The sequence below is a fragment of the Pelecanus crispus genome, chromosome 6 (assembly GCF_030463565.1).
Source record: "Pelecanus crispus isolate bPelCri1 chromosome 6, bPelCri1.pri, whole genome shotgun sequence".
Taxonomy (NCBI): domain Eukaryota; kingdom Metazoa; phylum Chordata; class Aves; order Pelecaniformes; family Pelecanidae; genus Pelecanus; species Pelecanus crispus.
Window position 1 is genome coordinate 60,696,368 of NC_134648.1, and position 19,058 is coordinate 60,715,425.

General features: G+C 40.1%; 1 protein-coding gene across 1 annotated transcript in view; it reads right to left on the reverse strand.

Annotated features, from left to right (window-relative positions):
- BEGAIN (brain enriched guanylate kinase associated) overlaps positions 1–19,058 on the reverse strand; it is a 160,546-nt gene that overhangs the window by 73,039 nt on the left and 68,449 nt on the right. Inside the window, exon 3 of the mRNA XM_075712823.1 lies at positions 1,905–1,994. Within this exon, the coding sequence (XP_075568938.1) occupies positions 1,905–1,994 (90 nt within the window). The remainder of the gene's footprint in view (positions 1–1,904; positions 1,995–19,058) is intronic.

Below are 19,058 nucleotides of genomic sequence, written 5' to 3' on the forward strand. Positions count from 1 at the left end.
AGATGTGGATTATCTAAACACAGGCCACATTTTTTTTCCCCCCTTATAACTGAACTACTTTAGCATTCTGGGTGAATTGAGACTTGTTTCTTTTTAACTCTCTTGCTGAAATTTTTGTTGCTTTCTCATTAGTTTTTTAAAGGTTCAGGTTCATCAGGCTGCATAAAATAGGATCTAGCCTCATTTTGTAAGTGCTGACAGTTGTCATACTCACTATCTTTTGTTTTCACAACAAAATGTGGGTTTTTTTTAGTTTAGTAATGTTTTTCAATATAATTGGACAGCAAGTTTCCAGATAAATTTTTAAAGTCTAAATATGTTGAAACAGAGTGATTAAGACTTTAGTCAATCAACAAGAAAGAAACAAGCAAGCTTTCAGAAAATACTAAAATCTCTCTAAAATTTAGATCCCTGTGAGCTTTTTAAAAAGCAGGGAGGGAAATGAAAATTATCTTTCAGTGGCTGTTTAATTTTTTTTTTAATGAAATGGCTACATAGCCTGAGCTAAAATCCTGAATTTGTGCATTTTAAGCTTTGGTATACTTGGAGATAAACTGTGGTATTTTCCTCCATAAAAGTAAGCCTATTTTAAGTAAGAACTACAAGTGGACAGTGATGGTAGGAAAAGAGATTTTTTTTTTTAGAGAGCCCCATGGGAAGGCTACTAAATGTCATCCCAAGACTCTGAACTTCCCCACAGGCATCCATTTAAAAACACCACATAAGATCAAACTCAATGATTACACCGTGGCTGTATGAATTTGTTCCAAATTTAAAAGACTTCCAAATATTCAATCAAACTGGAATCAGGGTCAAATGTTTTGAAAAACAGTTTTATATGCCCTGATTATATTTCACTTCACTAGTTATCTCCTGTTTTTAACAAGGACAAGCAGCAGAGCAAAGCTATTTTTGCATCAAGCTCATCTAAACCCAAGTAAGAGTAGAATGCATGTGCAGATCCCCAGAGGACTGAAAAACAGGAATTCAAACCACTTTTCCAAGATTGTTGGTTTTTTCATTCCAAAGAGTGTAGACCATGCCAAAAAATACCAGAAGAATCTCACTTCTGTCTTTTCTACACTAGCAGCATTCTTAACATGAAAATTCACACACGTTATTCAAAGAAAATCAACAGACTGCAAGAAGGCAATCTAAAGCTTAGCCTGTCTTTATTTTTTTATCTATCTAATTAATTTCTTTCTTTGACATATATTTCAATATTTCTTATGTCATTGAAAACTATAGGATCAGTGAATGACATTTCTTCTACATACCTGCCACTTGAAATAAAGTCAAGCAACAAAGAACAAAGAGTATATTCAGGAGAAAAGTAGAAGAGAATAAGCAAAATACGGAAAAAAGAGTCATTACTTAAACTTATGCTGTGTGCTGCATAGGAATGTAAACTAGAATCAGTCACAACCCCCCCATCGTTTCAACATCTCTGTACCTATAGCATTGAAAAAATCCTTACTTCAGGATACCGAAGATTAATGTAAACCTGATAAAAGAGAGAGAATATATACATACCAGTAATTAAGCAGGGTGGGTGAACTGCCCAGATAACTGTGGCATGAAGAGTGAAATGCAGTGTATCTGTATTATAAGAACTACTCCATCAGAAAAAAAATATTAACTGGTAGTAGGCAGCTGTGGATTTTGCATCTTCTTAAAAATCTTTCAGTTTTTATACTCGTTAATAATAATTATTACTGGCTTGGCTGAGGCAAGCATCTAGAGTACTATAATAAACAGATCTGCTGTTATTCCCCTAGTTCAGAAAACATAGCGCAACTGAACGATGAGAGACTACAGACTGACGTGAAGAAATGAAACATTTTTACGGACATCAGAAAGTTAGAAAGAAAGCATAACTTGACAAAACATCACTTATTAGTTACCTGTCCCAGAGAGTAGGTGAAGATTTTGCGAGCCTGCCCTGGAGAATTCTAGGTTGCCATAGGCAGGTTGGCACCCAGGAATTTCGTACCCTGCAGCATGAATAGAGGATAAACCATGGCTAGGTATGGCTCATAAGACATACGAGTGATAACCTAGCTAGATTTGCTGCATATTAGTAGGCTATGGAATAATTTGGTACTAATCATTATTCAGGATACCTTACTTTAAAGCAGTATTAAAAGTACAGAAGAAGGTGATGTTACAGCACACACATTTAGTGATTTTCTTGTATGACTACTGTAGGTCAGAATAAGCATTTATAATTGAACTTATGATGGCTGTAAATGGGTGCTATTCCATCTATTTTACTGGAGAAGCATTTGGTCTTAAGATTTGTGAATCAAGCCCTTATATTTTTGCATTGTAAAAACATCAGATTAAATAAATTTATGCTTCATTGAAAGAAGGTCAGCAAAATTCCTTCTGAGCACCATAGTGAGAACATGTTTAACAGTTTTAATTAAATCTGGGCTGAGGTTCAAGTTCCACATACCAGGTTCCATGCACATCTACCAGCAGCAGAACAATAGCTGCAAAATATTTGTTGGAAATGAAAAGCACAAAGAGAAGCAATCTGAACTAGCAATATAAGCTATGAATAACACACAGCAAAAGCAGATCCAGGGCCCAGGAGAAGGCCAACAAGGCAGGCAAATTAGCAATGAGAACTGTTGCCCAACATTAGCATCAAGCAATGCTGGTAAGATTCAAAACACTCTGTTCAGTCCTTAGTCAAGCGAATTCTCACTCAAGTCAAAGGTGGTTTTTCCTGAGTAAAATCTGAGTAAGGACTACAGTATTTGGCCACGTAGAATGCCTCATACAGTTTTGCTGTGTTCCTTTGCAATATCAGAAATGCAACATAAGATGCCTTGAAGGATAAACTCAACAAAAGATCAATTTTTCCTCACTCAAGCATAGTCATATTTATGAGCCAGAATTTTTGCATAAGCTTTCCCTGTGGTCAGTGGTCACTACACATGCAGAAAATCCAGCCTTCCAGTATTTATGATCAATTACCAGTGGGTACTGCAAAGTAGGGACATTCTGTACTGTGAACACATCTTTACATACAGGATACATTTCAGGAGCAATAACTGTGCTACAGAGAGCAGCAGAGAATCTCAGTGTTTATGGGAATGTGGAACTCTGCCGAGCCTCTCACCACTGCTGTAAGTCCACCCTGGGATTCACTGCATGTCAAGAACTACCAGCAGCAAGATGATGCTCTTTAAGGCACTCTGAGGAAAAGCACTAAGTGAATTCCAGCATGCTACCCTAGTTGTACCACTGAGCTGTTCATTGAATAAGGAAGGAATATTTAAGTATATTTTAACTTCTTCTGTACCGGACTTGGATTAAGTATGTGAAGACACCCAGGGACGACAGAAAAAATGAGATGGCCTGAAGTTTCGGTGTTGTCATCACATGAATTTACAGCAATATTAGCTTTAAAATCAAAGTGGAGGTGAGAATAAATCTCTGCAATCTGTAATACCTCAGTATTGTCAGTCCTTCAGTAAACTGCCAGTATTACTTTGGATTATGTATCTCTCACAGCTTTTCTGATGTTCTCGAACTGCAAATCTCATAATCAATAGGTGTGTACTTATCTAATACATACCAGTTCTGTGGTACTTCACTGTTTGTTTTCATTCTCAGCTGTGGGTGTCAGGAAAACAGTCCATTGTACGAATAGAGATTTGAAAACAGTCTCTACCTGGCTCTCCATTTTGTATCTGCATATTTTTAAGTACAAAATTGTAAACTGCTCCTAAAAATCAGGTCTTTGAAATCTTAATTTTGGAAAAAATCAGTGAATCCAGCCACAGGTTTTTCTAGAACTGGGGGAGATTTTTCAAATTAGCGCATTTTGCATATTTCTCTGCACTTCATTGAGAAACCTGTCATAGTAGTTTTCTAATGAAATAACAAAACTTGCAAATTCTGATATGGATGAAATGAAAGCATTGGGTTTTTCAAGCCCACAAAATTAATTGAATTTGGGCTCTTGGAGCAAAGAAGCCATTTGAGCAGGGAGAAATCTCTGCTGTCTTCAGATCCATTACCAGCTCTCTTCCATGTAGTCTTAATCTACCCTATCTCATACCTTTTACCGATATATGATATATAGCAAATAGCTTTGCTATAGATAATCTTGACAAAATATTTTAAGGCTATGAGGCTGTGAGATGCTTTGACAGAGAGGGGAGGGTTGTGAATTCCACTTTAGCTGTTGGCTCAGTGTTTTTCCTGATATCTTTTCGGTAGTAAGTTCCCTGTAATTGCTCCATAAATGAGCTAATGCAGAGAAAAGCTCTCTGCTCTAAATGTGGTGGGTCTTTCAAAAGCTCCCCAAAGGGATTTAATAACATCCTGTCTCAGATAATCACTGTCAGTTGTAGTCAGTCTAATCACATTCTCATGTGCAAGGTTGAAAAATAATTAGTAACTGTAAGATTTATTTATTTGCCTGATATACAAACACAAAAATTAATTTGTCAGCTTCTGCAATTTACATGGAATATTGTTTTAGCATTGTCAAATCAGAAATCAGCAAAACATACATATATTTTTGTCTAAAGCAACTGTAAATTTTAAAGGAAACAAAATGGAAAAAGCTCCCAGTTCTGTTACTGTGTTGTTTCCTTTCTGAAACAAGTTGTAAGAAATTTGTAAACATTGAAAATAGTAAACAAGCCTATTTAAAAAGAATATTGTATAGTTACAGTATACAAATAATAGTTCACTACAGGAAAAATATCAGTCCCAAAAACCTGGTGATAAAGTATTTCAGACTACCAAATTTTAAAATTACTTTTTATCATGCCGTAGCATGATAAAGTAACTAATTTTCCTCTTCTTTCTACAGAGCTTCACTTATCCCTCACTGACGTGATTGAGACTGACTCCAGTGTCAAGTGAGTTTCGAATTTAGGCATACTGTTGTAATAGCCTGTGTTTCCTTGTCTAGTCCTAGAACATGCGGTATGTTACTTCAAATATTGTCTCTGGCTCATCTGACAATAATCACAGAGGATACTTACAGACCTACAGACAATTTGAAGGAAAAAAAAAGGTGGATTTCTCAGTGAAACACAATCAACAATTTATTTCACTGTCTAGAGAACAACAACTAAAAATTCTTCAGTTTTGGTGGCAGATGGTGATCGATCCACTGTGCCTGGAGTAGACTCATATATGCTGCTTTTTCTATTTAAGAAATACTGTTATGAGAAAAGTAAACACAATGCCCCTTATGGTCCTCTCTCCATATTTCATTGGTGAGTAAAATTTATAGCATCTGATACATATAAAGATCCCTGGTTCACATACCACTCCTCAAAAACACTGATCTTTTTTTATGGTAGGTATATTGGGTTTGCGTGGCAAGGTTTTGGTAGCAGGAGGGCTACAGAGGTGGCTGCTAGAAGCTTCCCCTATGTCCAACAGAGCCAATGCCAGACAGCTCCAAAATGGACCTGCCGTTGGCCAAGGCCAAGCCAATCAGCAATGGTATTTAACGTATTTAAGAAGGGGAAGAAAACCTGCACAACTGCAGCTGGAAACAGGAGTGAGAATATGTGAGAGAAACAACTCTGCACACACCAAGGTCAGTGGAGAAGGAGGGGCAGGAGGTGCTCCAGGCACTGGAGCAGAGATTCCCCTGCAGCCCGTGGTGAAGACCATGGTGAGGCAGCTGTGCCCCTGCAGCCCATGGAGGTCCATGGTGGAGCAGATATCCATCTGCAGCCCATGGAGGACCCCATGCCAGAGCAGGTGGATGTGCCCAAAGGAGGCTGTGACCCTGTGGGAAGCCCATGCTGGAACAGGCTCCTGGCAGGACCTGTGGCCCCGTGGAGAGAGAAGCCCACGCTGGAGCAGGTTTGGTGGCAGGACTTGTGACCCTGTGGGGACCCATGCTGGAGCAGTCTGCTCCTGAAGGACTGCACCCCATGGAAGGCACCCACGCTGGAGCAGTTCATGAAGAACTGCAGTCCGTGGGAAGGACCCATGTTGGAGAAGTTCATGGAGGACTGTCCCGTGGGAGGGACCCCACACTGGAGCGGGGGAAGAGTGTGAGGAGTCCTCCCCTGAGGAGGAAGGAGCAGCAGAGACAACGTGTGATGAACTGACCACAACCCCCATTCCCCGTCCTCTGGGGCAGAGGAGGTAGAGAAAACTGGGAGTAAAGTTAAGCCTGGGAAGAAGGGAGGGGTGGGGGGAAGGTGTTTTAAGATTTGGTATTATTTCTCATTACCCTACTCTGACTTGATTGGTAATAAATTAAACTGATTTCCCCAAGTTAAGTCTGTTTTGCCCGGATGGTAATTGGTGAGTGATCTCCCTGTCCTTATCACGACTCACGAGCCTTTCATTGTGTTTTCTCTCCCCTGTCCAGTTGAGGAGGGGGAGTGTTAGAGCAACTTTGGTGGCACCTGGAGTCCAGCCAAGGTCAACCCACCACAGTAGGATACACATGGTTATTTTACAAATGCCAATGCAAATCTGACTGATTTTTCTGAAATAATGTGTTTTTCAGAAGTTGGAGAATTTCATGGCTGCTCCACTTGTGAGTGGAGGACTTAGTGAATAGACCTTAGCAGTCTCTAAGCAAAAGCCACCCCAAATCTTGCATCTGTTAAAGGGAGAAGGATTTTCTGTAGAGCAGGAAAGAATGTGTCCTGGTCTGATTTTAGCTTAAACTCAGTGCTCTTTAAGACCTGAAGGGGATTTGAAAGTCACCCTTAAACTGGGTTGTGCTGTTATGATTTCTCTACTTGCCCAATATAGCCCTATTTTACCCCAGTATGAAGTTTAGCTATTTTTGCTTCTATTAACACCATACAGCTATTTTAAGGGCATGCTTTTATAAACACTAATAACCCCGGATGAAACATTGACAGAGCAAGCTGGAAGAACTGCAGGGACACCTTGGAACATACTGTCACGACTCTACCTCCACATCCTGTCCTCAGTGAAGAGGCACGTGGCAGTGATGCTGATTTAGCATCACAGATTTGCAAGATGCTGTCAGCTGTGCTTGCTACCTACTTTCCTACCAGTCATGCCAATGTAGGTAACTGGCTGTCATCTCTGCGGAACAAAGGCTGGAGCTAATAAAAATGTCAAACAATCCATTTTCTGTGAGGGGATGGCAGTTCTATTCCTGGAATTACCCAGAACTATCTATGACCACAGCATTAAATAATTTGAAACCACTGCAGGGACTGCCACAATATATCTTAATGAATATTTTAAATGTAATTCCCTAATTGAACAACATGGTCCTATGGAACTGTGCATCCCCCCAGTTGGGGTAGTCTGTAGGGACTGGACCAGTGGCTCCACAGTGCAGACACAGATGCTAACAGAGTACCTGGAAATATAAGGAGGCTGGGAATGCCCATCAAGTAGAAAAGGGAGGAAGATGAGGACATCTGTTATCAGTGAAGAAAATACCTATTTTCTGACAATTGTTGAACACATTTTAGGAGAGGGTGTTTCACTGGCAAAAGGCCTGCTAGCTTGGGCACCTCTCAGTATCTTTCTGACCAGGAACAAAAGTCCACCCCTTTTCCTCATCCCATTTCTTGTCTTTTTTTGCCCCACTCTTCCTACAAGCTCCTGCAATGGCTTTGCTTCATCTCCAGCTTTGCCCATCTGTGCAATCCCCATCTAATATGTTTCTGGTATGCCCACTGGCTCCTCTTGGTGCATCAGCTGCTGCAACGCTGGAAGTGAAAGACAAGTTCCATGTCCCCTCTTGGGAAGCCAGACACTGCAGCAAGCTTCATCTGCTGGGAAGAGTTAGGGAGGGTCTTGTTCAGTCTTGAAACTCTGGGATCAAGAACACTTAACTGAGATTAAACCTATGTGAGATTTAGTTGCCAAACTAATATGTTTCTGTTAAACAGCTATGACCTTTTTTTTTTTTTCCCAGATGCTTTTGATGTGTGCAACTTTGAATGTTTATAAAAATGTTATAGTACAAATTCTTTACACTCTGGAAGGCTCACTGGAATATTTTATGTCCCAGCTCCAAAGCAGGCAGGTTGAGGACTTCTTTATGAAAAAAAGAACCATTGGCTATTTTTTTCTATGAGTAAACCCACATTTTTTTTCTTAGTTATATTTTCAGAAATGTCTAAGGTGTTTTGACCTAAAAATATGGCATGCTACATTCCAATTGATATAGTCAAAATTTTGCAAAGCAAAATGCAATTTATTTGATTTAATTTTAAAAAACAATCCATCAGTGGAAAATTTTGGGTCACCTCAGTGATCAGTAATGCTACCACGTCCTCATATCTACATTACCTAGCTATTTATTTATCTATATTTCTCAAACCATGTCAGCAGCCTTCTGTGGAGTAAATGTGTGTCTATGCATACGCACATCTATGTGTATGTACATACTTTAAATCCACTATTTTCAGAAAATGTATATGCAAAATAGTATATCAAGCCTTTAGAGTTAAAATTCCATGCTCAGACTATAAATATGTGAATGAATAATTATCAGTGTATTAGGCATGTTGACAGAGCAGTTGTGGTAGGATTGGAGCTACTTGCTATGTTTGATTTTGTTTGCTGATGCCTTCAAATACCTGTGTAGCCAAAACACAAATTATGTTTCCTTCAGGCACAAGACAGTTGATTCAATACAGGTGTATCGACAAAATGTAAGGATTTATGACTAAATGAATTAATGAACTTTCTGTTTTCAAAATGCTAAGACATCATATCCACTGTGAATAATGGCACAGGAAATGACATGAGCTAATCAATTTTACAGAAATTTTTAATAATTAACAACTGGTTTAAGCTCTCAAAATAATACGTGGAAACAGGCCACATTTTTCCACCATTGGCTTGAATCTGGTTAAGTATTACAACAAAATCCAAGACTCTGTGAAACTTTGCAAGCTTGGCAATCACTTCTCTTGGTATCACTGTGGCATTTTATTGTGGCTATATGACTTCATACTTTGTCAGTCTTTAAATGCATGAAATATACTAACTGATCTGAAATTTAACAGCTGGCTGAGTACAATTTTACTGATGATTAGATTTGGGGGAAGAGAAACAGGTGCAGAAACACTCCCTCCTGCAACCACAGAAAAATATGATAGGAATTAGTCATTCAGTATCTGTGTGGAAATAATCATAAATTGTTAATAATATTTCATTTTGAGTCTCCTACTTGGGAAGCTGATCATCTGCATATTGTGAAAAGCATTAACTAGCTTTATGGTCTTGCAGCTTATACACTATTGATACAGAATAAAAACAGTCACAATTTTCAGAGTTATAGATCATCTTTGCAATATAATTCAATGACAGCTGATAGTTTGTATACTGCTTAAATGCATTTTGTTATTTCCTGTGGGAAGCAATAACCATAAATGCATTGTATAGGTGCCAAAATGTACCTGTCTTCTGTAGACATTTCCCATTGGAACTATACTTGCTTATATGTTTCATATGTCTCATGAAGTTTCAGTATCAGTAATGGCTCTCCATTGTTGTCAATGATAACATCGAACAGCTTCTCTGAGGCATTTATTTTGCATAATGGCAGAACTCAGTTTTCACGAAGAATGGTTTTCCACGTGAAGGAAAACAAATATCAGACTGACCCAAGGGCTGTCCTTTCCTCCATTTCCCTTGGGTTCTTTTCTTCAACTAGCTGAGTAAGTGTTGTTTCTAATGTAATTAGGCCATGTTGAATCATTTCCTCCCTACTTTTTCTCCATCATAAATGCTTTGCTCCAGTGTCCCAGCAGCAGATCCATTTTTTGCCCTTTTTTATGGTTTGACTTCAGGCAATCTTTACACAGCTCCAGCTGCCCTCTCTGAGTGCACTTAACAAAGCTTTGTTGCAACATGGAGAACATTATGGGGTAGCTGGCAGTAAGTATCTGGCCAAGAAGGCTTCTGTGTCTAGAAGTGAATTTTTATCAATCTTAGTGAGCCAAATTTCAAAAGATCTTTCGGTTTCCTAATATGGAATATTAGAATGCTTAAGGTATCAGCTGCATAAATTAGTAATACATTAAAAGCTACCTTTGAAGTCCTTTACTGCCAGTGTAATTCTCCCTTTTCCCCATTTTTCCACAGTCTTCCTTGGAGCCTCTAAGTTTGGGAGCTTTGGATAATCACTGACTCATTTTGTCATCTAGGAATGGACTATGTAAGAGGACTTTTCTAAATATATGGATGTATTTACTGCAGACATCAACTGTGCTTGTATTTATATATCATACCTTTTCCAAAATCTGCTATGATGTTTTTAAATAGGCATGTGAATGTGTGAATAAAATCATACTGAATATAGAGCAGGATTAACTCTACTGAGAATAGCAGCTCTTTTGTGCAAAGACTGGTCTGTGCTTGCACGGTTCTAGCAATCCATGTCTGGTGCCTCCAGAGAATCTGAAAGAAGTAATAACTACAAGACATCCCTTGAAAATGGCACATGTTTTACATGGTAAGTAGAATAAAGTAGCACTTAAGACTGAAATATACTCCTTTTGCCCCAAAGAGATAGCCTAAATTATATCTGATAGCTCAGTAACTTTCATTTACTCACTGAATACATAGGCTAAAGATCTGTTTTCTAAGCAGCTCTGGTAAACTACTGTGTGAGGTGTTTCAGCAAAAGGGGGAAGTGCTGGCATGCTGGGGAAAGGGCAGTGATGTCTCTCTGGGAATGCTATGCAGAATCCCAGTGACCTGTTTTGAAGAGAGGGATTCAGTCTTGAAGAGAGGCACGGAAAAGGCTTTTTCTGAGACTTAAGAGGCATCTTAGAAAACAAACTCAAAAGCAAAGCTGGTCTAGATTAGTCCAAGAAAAGAATGACTGAGGGGGGGATATGGCTACCATTTTAAACATAACAGGGAGGGGGGAAAAAGTATTTCCTCTAAAGAAAAGCAATGGCTTAAGAAGAAAGTGAACAGAACTGATCTTGATTACGTTTTCTTCCGGAAATTAGAAGAATTCTAATGATGGAACAACATGATTCTGGAACAGCCTTCCAATAAGAGTAGCAGACAGAAAACCACTTAGAAGATGGGGTATCTGGTTACCTGAACTGCAGATAACTGTTCCAAAGAGACCAGGTTCCTAAATGTCTTTTTTTCCTAAATCGCTTTTTCACAAAAGGACTATTGTCAATAGGTTTATTCTAACAATGGACCTTAGCCCTTCCAAATCTTACTCCCTTCAGTGTTCAGTAACATTCAAGTGAATTGGTACTTGTGGGAGAACAGAACCAGGCACCAGCTCAGTACTTCCAATGATGGGAGTCAGAAATGGGAGAAACCTCTTTGAGAAAGCTGCTTCTACCTTTCAGAGCCTGATGCAGCTAATGAATTTGTCATTTGATCTCTGCTAGCAATGCATTTATCAGTCCAACACTTTCACGTGTCTACAATACAAATGCACTGCAGCAGAGCAGTTGTATTTTCAGTTGAGAATACTATGATTACAGAGATAATATCTAGAGAAACATTCCCAGGAGATTATTCCAGGCAGCTTAAAATCAATAGAAATGATGAGTATTTTACATCTCTTCAGATTTTGCTTCTGGTTTGTCTATATAACCCTTATCTTTTACCTCTGAAGAGCATGGGTGCTTTCACTGTGGATAAATTTCTACATTCTTTCACTGAGAAAATTAAGCACTGAGTGATCCGCTTCAGAAATCTGCTCACTGGAGAATTGGTAAATATGCATGCAAACAACTGCCCTAGAGTACAATCTGAGCTATTTTCGTGTTATAGTTTGATAGGTTAGAAGAAGGAATTAATTAAAAAAAAAGAGAGACTAGATTTCAGTTCAGATATTGTTTTTCTTTGTCTGTCTGTTCAGAAACCTAGTCGAGTCTTCCTCTCCTGCCTGCCACCATAGATTTAGAGTATTTTTACTAAATTCTGCTCTTAGTGAAGAAGCTATTCATCACTGACTGTACCTCTGATGAAATAATTCAGTGGAATAGCCTGGGCTGGTTGGCATGGAGTTTATCCCTTGTATATCCATACAGATTCTCTCAGTCCATCTTGCACTCTGTGGGGCTATTTGAAATTGATTCTTTCTAGTTTTATGTGTCTTCCATTATAAAGGACAGATTTTCTGTTGTCTTAGGGTATACTACATTCATTTTGAAGACACTTATCTGTGCCAGGCACTGTTACATCAGACTCTCAGGTATGTCAAATAAAGAATATGGCTCCTGATGTAGAGAAAACCAGCTCACTTCTCTGTCACTCAGCTTGCTCTCCTACCCTTTTCCCTTCTCATCCATTTAAAGTATGAGTTCCTTGAGGGAGAGGAAATCTCTTAGGATTTTTGGAGAACATCATGCAGTATAATGAATCCTTATCTCAGGAGGGACTTCAAGTGATACAGTAAAGAGAAAATGAGAGGATGATTCTGGTGGGGTCACTTGAGTGGAGGGTCTTTTGAGAAATCAAGAAAAAGGCTAGAAAGAACAATATCTGAGCAATGTCAGTCCTTGAGATTAATTTAAAACATCCCAATACTCTTAGATTTGTTTGGGGTTAAATTTCAGATTAGCTAATGGGAAGATTTGAAAATTATTTCATTATCCTGAATACCATCTTAAACCAGCCAAATATCAATGAGAAGGTTGAATCCAGAATAATGCAGGAAGCAGAGCAGCTTCAGAGGGAAAGAAAACACAGAATTTCACCACTCCATGGATGAGCACTGCCAGTGGAGAGGGCAGCGCTGGAATGAAGAAGCAGCCATGGTGTTCCTGCTTGTGCCAGAGCAAGGGGCCATGACTGGTGCTTCTGCAAGAGGGATGAGCAAGAATTTTTAGCCTACTCACGGCATCCTTTCCTTTGGCAGTAGCAGTGGCAGGTCTCTGGCAGAGGCAAAGCAGGCAGCTGCCCCCGCAACCGCATACTTTGTCTATGTCTAGAGCTGGCTCTGCAAATCCCATTCCATTTATTTCAGGGCTCAAATCATATACTATACCTGGCACAAGGCCCATTCTATGCTTTGAAAGTGCTTTGGGGGAAAAAAAAAGTGCTGCAAAACAAAATTGCCAGGTGTGAGCAATCAGAGCACAATTAAATCTATTATGAATGGAATGAATTATCGCTTTAAAAAAATATTAGCTGTTGTGGAACATGTCTTATTTAGCAATTAAAAAATGTATATGTTCAGGTGAGTCTTATTACTGCTTGGCTAACTCCTGTCACGTGCTTCTTCATACCTTCTTTTGCCAGAACTGGCTGTGTTGCAGAAAACAGACTCAGTCTTCATCCAGATGTACATTAGTGAGTCACGGGCATGAGATTGCTTTATTCAGTATAGACAATGTCTAACTATGATAACAGCAAGCTAATGTATACTTTTAAAACTAGAGAGAGATAAATGCAGATTGTATAATGGTGAGAATTAAATGACATGGAATAGACCTCTCAAAGGGAGGACATTGAGGATTAAAGGTGAGACAGGCTCTGAAGTAGTACTTCGCTGAAGTGCAGGTCCTGCTTTCAACACATGAATACAGAAAGGTTATTCTCTCTGACCAGTCTCACAGACACCTACATTTGGGATTCTGGAGTGCCCTGGGACAGACACTGAGCTGCCTTAGGCTCAGCGGCTGGACTCCCCAGCACTGCTGTGATTCCTCTGTGGGGCAAGAGGTACAGGTTCATGGAAGAGCCTGACCCATTCACAGTGCTTCAAATCCACCTAACCCATACGGACAGGCAGTACAGTTAGCACAGAGCCCAGCAGCTTTGATGTTTTTTCAAGGACCCAGTGGTGACAGTATATAGCACACACTTTTGATGATTTGAGCAGGGAGCACTGATTTGTTTCCATTTGAGAGACCCCAATCCTGTTTCTACTTTTTCTCAGGATATACCCTTGCTATGTGGCTATCGGCACAGATTTCCATGCCTTCCATTGAAACCCAGCACTAGATAACGAGGAATACAAAGACATGAAGCCAGCAAGAAAGAAATAAAAAAAAAGGTTCTGTAGCTCTTGTTTCCTTGACTATATGGTATTTCTCTCTTTCTTCAGCTGTTTAAGGACTCAGAGCTCCTTATTCAGGTGGTCTGAAAGTCCCTTCTGGACCCAGGGATCTCTTCTTGAGGCAATGCAGTGCCTATATTTTGTGCCAAGAATAAGATTTGGCTCAAATAACAGAAGAGCAAGCATGTGTGACTTTAGGTGCAGTACGCTAATGCTAACTAGGCTGTGCAAATAATTGAAATTTTAATACATTCCTTTGGAATTGGCTGCCAAGTGCAACTGATGGCTAATTGGCCTGAGTTTTGTAACAGTGTTAACTTGTTACAGTACAAACGTGGAAACCGGAAGGTCTGATCTGATAGCTGATCCCCTCAAACAAAACAAAAACATGTACGGGAAGCCAGGGAGGCAGAACTTCCAGTATGATAATGGGGCCAAGACACATGGAAATCTGGTTCCTACTTGTGCAAACTCTACTGGCCATAAGCAATTAGGATTAAATTCCCATCTCAGCCAAAGGATAACATTGTAATACCTCCCTAATGTATATTGAGGCTCTGGGCCAGTCCTGAAGGAGTTGGAAGAATATCATGTGGCCCATATAGCCAAATCTTTTAGGGATGCAGAGGTCAAGCAAGCCTGTTAATAGGAGACTGTACTCCTTTCACTCTCATGTAATTCTGGATCCTCTAACTCTCCCACAGTCCCTGCTAAAAGGTGTCATCTCCTCTGCCAGAAATGTGCTACTGCTTAGTAGCTTAGTCTCTTTGCAAAATACCAGCTTCAGGCTCTTGCCAGTTCCAGACCAGAGCTGCAGCCTCTTGGCTCCTACAAGTGTAGAAGGTATTGGATTAAACCAGGGTATATTGAAGTGTTGTCTCTAGGTAAAAGAACTACTTTGCTTGACTTCTGAACTGGGGAAAGCATCATGCCCGACAAACAGACACCACAGCTCAGCTAATGAAAATGACAGGGATTGGGTAGCACTTGATCAGTGGGTAAGCAGTCCTCCCTGACCCTGATCAGCTGGGTGGTATTTGCAGAAGCTGGTGACTACTTAACAATGTTATAGTCTGCAAGGGACCCCTGGGAATGTGAGATGAGAGAGGAAGTGTTTGTGGGAGAAAGAAGCACTAAATAAGTTGAATGACCCTATGGCCATATTTAAGGTAGCTCAGGTATGAAAACATAGGTCAATTATTAGATAGTTCATTCAGAACAGTTTGGGTTTTCTTTTTGCTGTGATGTTGTCTTTGCTTTATAGAAAGAGAATTTTGGGAGCTTGTCTTGGTTTTGGCTGGGATAGAGTTAATTTTCTTCCTAATAGCTGGCACAGTGCTGTGTTTGGGATTTAGTAGGAGAATAATGCTGATAACACACTGATGTTTTAGTTGTTACTAAGTACTGCTTACACTAGTGAAAGACTTCAGCTTCCCATGTGCTGCCAGGTGCACAAGAAACTGGTAGGGGGCACAGGCAAGATAGTTGATCCAAACTGACCAAAGGGGTATTCCATACCATATGATGTCATGCTCAGTATATAAGCTGTGGGGAGTTAGCCAGGGGGCAGTGATTGCTGCTCAGGGACTCCTGGGCATCGGTCAGTGGGTGGCGAGTGGTTGCATCACTTGGTTTTTTTTTCCCCTGGGTTTTGTTTCTTTCTCTCATTGTTCCCCTTTTCATTACAATTTTTATTATTATTTGAATTGAATTATTAAACTGTTCTTATCTCAACACATGAGTTTTCTTACTTTTGGCTTTCTGATTCTGTCCCCCATCCCACCTGGGGGGAGGGCGAGCGAGCGGCTGTGTGGTGCTTGGTTGCCGACAGGGGCTAAACCACAACGGAGCTGAATGGCTACCTCCCCTCACCTTTGTTGGTCTTGCTTGTACATTGTTTATTCCTAAAATCCCTGTGATTTCTTCTGCATAATGAGAACTGGGAGTATAAAATTAAGAGAGGTTTAGCATTCGCGTGCCCTTGTATTGCATATGTACAGCACAAGATCACAGAAAGGACTGAAATTTCTGTTCTGTCTGAGCAGTAGCTTTTCTGCAGGGAGGGGTGACAACCTTGACTATCATCAGGGACTGCTCTGACTCACTGCTAACCACTGTACCATTGCAGCTGGTGAACATCTGAGCTCTTGGTATTAGAATTCAGAATTTTTTTACAACATATTTTTCTCTATTTCTCTGCCTCTGAGCATAGCTAAGGAGTCCATCTTGTTAGTTATTTCAGGAGCTGCTAGTCACTTTCTCTCAATCTATCCATCCTCTTTTGGAAACAAGCTGCACTCTTCCATTGCTACTGGAAGGCTTAGGCTCGATCCTGGCAGCTGTTTTATACCTTTAGATGAGCAATCTTCTTGAATACTCACAGGAGTATCCAGTTAAGGTCTTTATAGTTTGTTCTGACAGAATTTTTTCTTCCTGACTCTCCTCCTCCTTTGAAAAGTGTATTTTAGCATCACCTCTGAACTTCCTACTAGCAACTACCTCTTTGCTGAGAAGTGACATCCTTTCATGGTCTAATGCCCAGTGTCTTGTTCCTGTCTTGTTTTCATGTAATCTACTTCTAACAGCTCCAGACATCTTGGCAGGAGGGCCAAAGCATACTCACTATCTGTATTTTTTGGCCTTTTTCTGATAAGACTTAGAGTTCCTCTGCTCCCTACGGGCCCTCAAATGAACAAAATACAAGGGGAATGCAAAATCCTATTCTCTTTCTCCTTTGCTGTGTTCAAGTGCAACACGAATGGCAGTTCCTGCACTCCTGGGAATAAAGACATGCTAAACTGTTTGGGTAGCAAGAGGGTGGAAGGGTACAGGCCCAGCCCTGCCTTCTGCCTGCATCACTGGCCAACATCTGGGAGAGCTCCATGGGAGTCTAGCAATGAAGGTCCACAATTTCTTTTTCATAGGATGTCTCTTAAAGGCACGTTTTGATTCTTTAGGATGAATTCCTGCCGTGGTGATGTTAATGTTGAAGAGCCAGTGAGAATTTGGTGTTGAGTTTCTTCTCTGCTTTCTTATGAGTTCTCTGGCCAGACCTGTGGCCAAAGTTAACACTTGTATCTCATGATATGACAAGAGCTTTATGCTCCTAGGTGATTGTCTACTAATAGATTATATATTTATATACTGGTAGAGCCATGATCTGCTACTTTCTGACTGCTGAAGACTAATCCAGGTAGATGATCAGCTCTAGCACCTCATATTAATCAGACACGAGTTAGCAAAAACCCTCACATATTAGAATGTTCTGATATTTGGCCCTTTTTCATTGTTTTTCTTTCTCAACATATTTCAGAAGCATTTCAACCAAACCATTTGTCTTGGACAATTAGACCGAGATAAGGCTACCAAATGGGAAACTGAGGGAGAAAAATGAAAACTTTAGCATTAGCTAATGATGTGTTCAGTTAGCTGTGCACATTTCTGGTTTATAGCATGAGTTAAAAATAATTAGTACATTGAGTATCAGTAGTAAGTGTGGGAATAGCTCACTAAAACAAATGTGGATTTTAAACACCTTGTAGAAAGCTGTGTGACCATTTCAGCCTTTGCTAAATACTTCATCAAGCGTTATGGAAAATAAAAATTATTTCCATTTGTAAGGGTTTTACGTCTGGTGTGAAAAGGCCTTTCATTTCAGACAAATCTTGCTCCCTGATTAACTCCTATGGGTAGGGTAAAAGTATTAATAGATTTTTCTATCTTCACCTCACTGATGTTCAATCTCAGGTTCTTTCCAACTCTGTAATTTTTTAGAGGACAGTAATTTGCTAAAGGAATTCTTAGCAAGTGGATGTCAATCTGATTACAATTAACAATATGTTCCATTTCCTTTTCCCTCCTTCAAATGAGGTTGAATGATGGCAGTAGAAGTCGGAAAAAGGATTTAAAATAAGCTGAAGTCTCTCTAGATTCCTATAAATACAAGGTTCTTTTATGGGAGGCAGAAATTTTTCATATGTATCCCAACACATTTCTGTTCATTTGGATGTGACAAGGTAAATGAGTAATAAAAGTGAAACAGGAAAGGTAGATGCAAAGAAAATGCAGTTGTCTGGATTTATTGAGCCCACTTGATGGTGTTGAAATTATTTTTTCTTATTTTTATAGCCATTCATTCTGTTCAGGCCTGCTACTGTATGTCGAACACCACATAAATGAATAAAGAAACAAACCTTTCTGTGTGTTAATGGAAATGATGTACTCTAAAATTAGTGTGTCTACTGCAGCACAGAACAATAGATACTGAACAACTTGTTCTCTTCTCTGCAAATTGAATTTAAATATAAATATGAAATATAACAACTTTTAGTTAAAGGGGACAGTCCCACTAATTCAGAAGGTGGAAACACATGGGTAACCCCACTAAAGGCAAATAAAGAGCAGGCAGGTGAACAACCACAAGTGCTGGGGAGGTAGAACAGAGGCTAAGCGTGTGGGGTAAGCTCCCAGCAACATATATGGCCAAATCATCAGACTTTGGTGGTAGTAATGGGCTGTAGGACTGCTTTGCTGGGAGGCTTTGACTTGCAGGTTGCCTGGTGCAGGTGGGCTGTGGAGACTGACCCCATGGAAAGGAGGCTCACTCCCAGCATCTCCTCCTTCTAGCATTTGCTGAGGACTGTATGGGAAGTTCTTGAGAGATACTACTAGGATTTGGGAAGGCTGCAGAAAGAGGTGCCTGATACACAGCTCCTGAGAAGGCTACCGGCAGCCTACAGGGTGAGCTGCTCCAGATGAACTGCAGTGGGGAAAAGTCTGAGTGATCCCCGTTTGGAGACCCTGGACTAAAGCATAAAGGTTAAAGGATGGGATACGATACGGAAACAGAAAAAGAGCACACACTCCTTTCTCAAATAATTTGCTGGGTGTTTGTGCCTCCTTGTACACCACAGCTGAGGTGTTTGTTGCCTGGGGCAGCTATAGCCTCATCTGTCCTCTGCAACATGGGAAAGGAGCAGTGAGTTAGCTCCATCCATCACTCCATCCCTCCTACAGCAGAGACCTCTACCCTTGTGGAGCCTGATGCAACCAGTAAAACCTAAACCCAAGG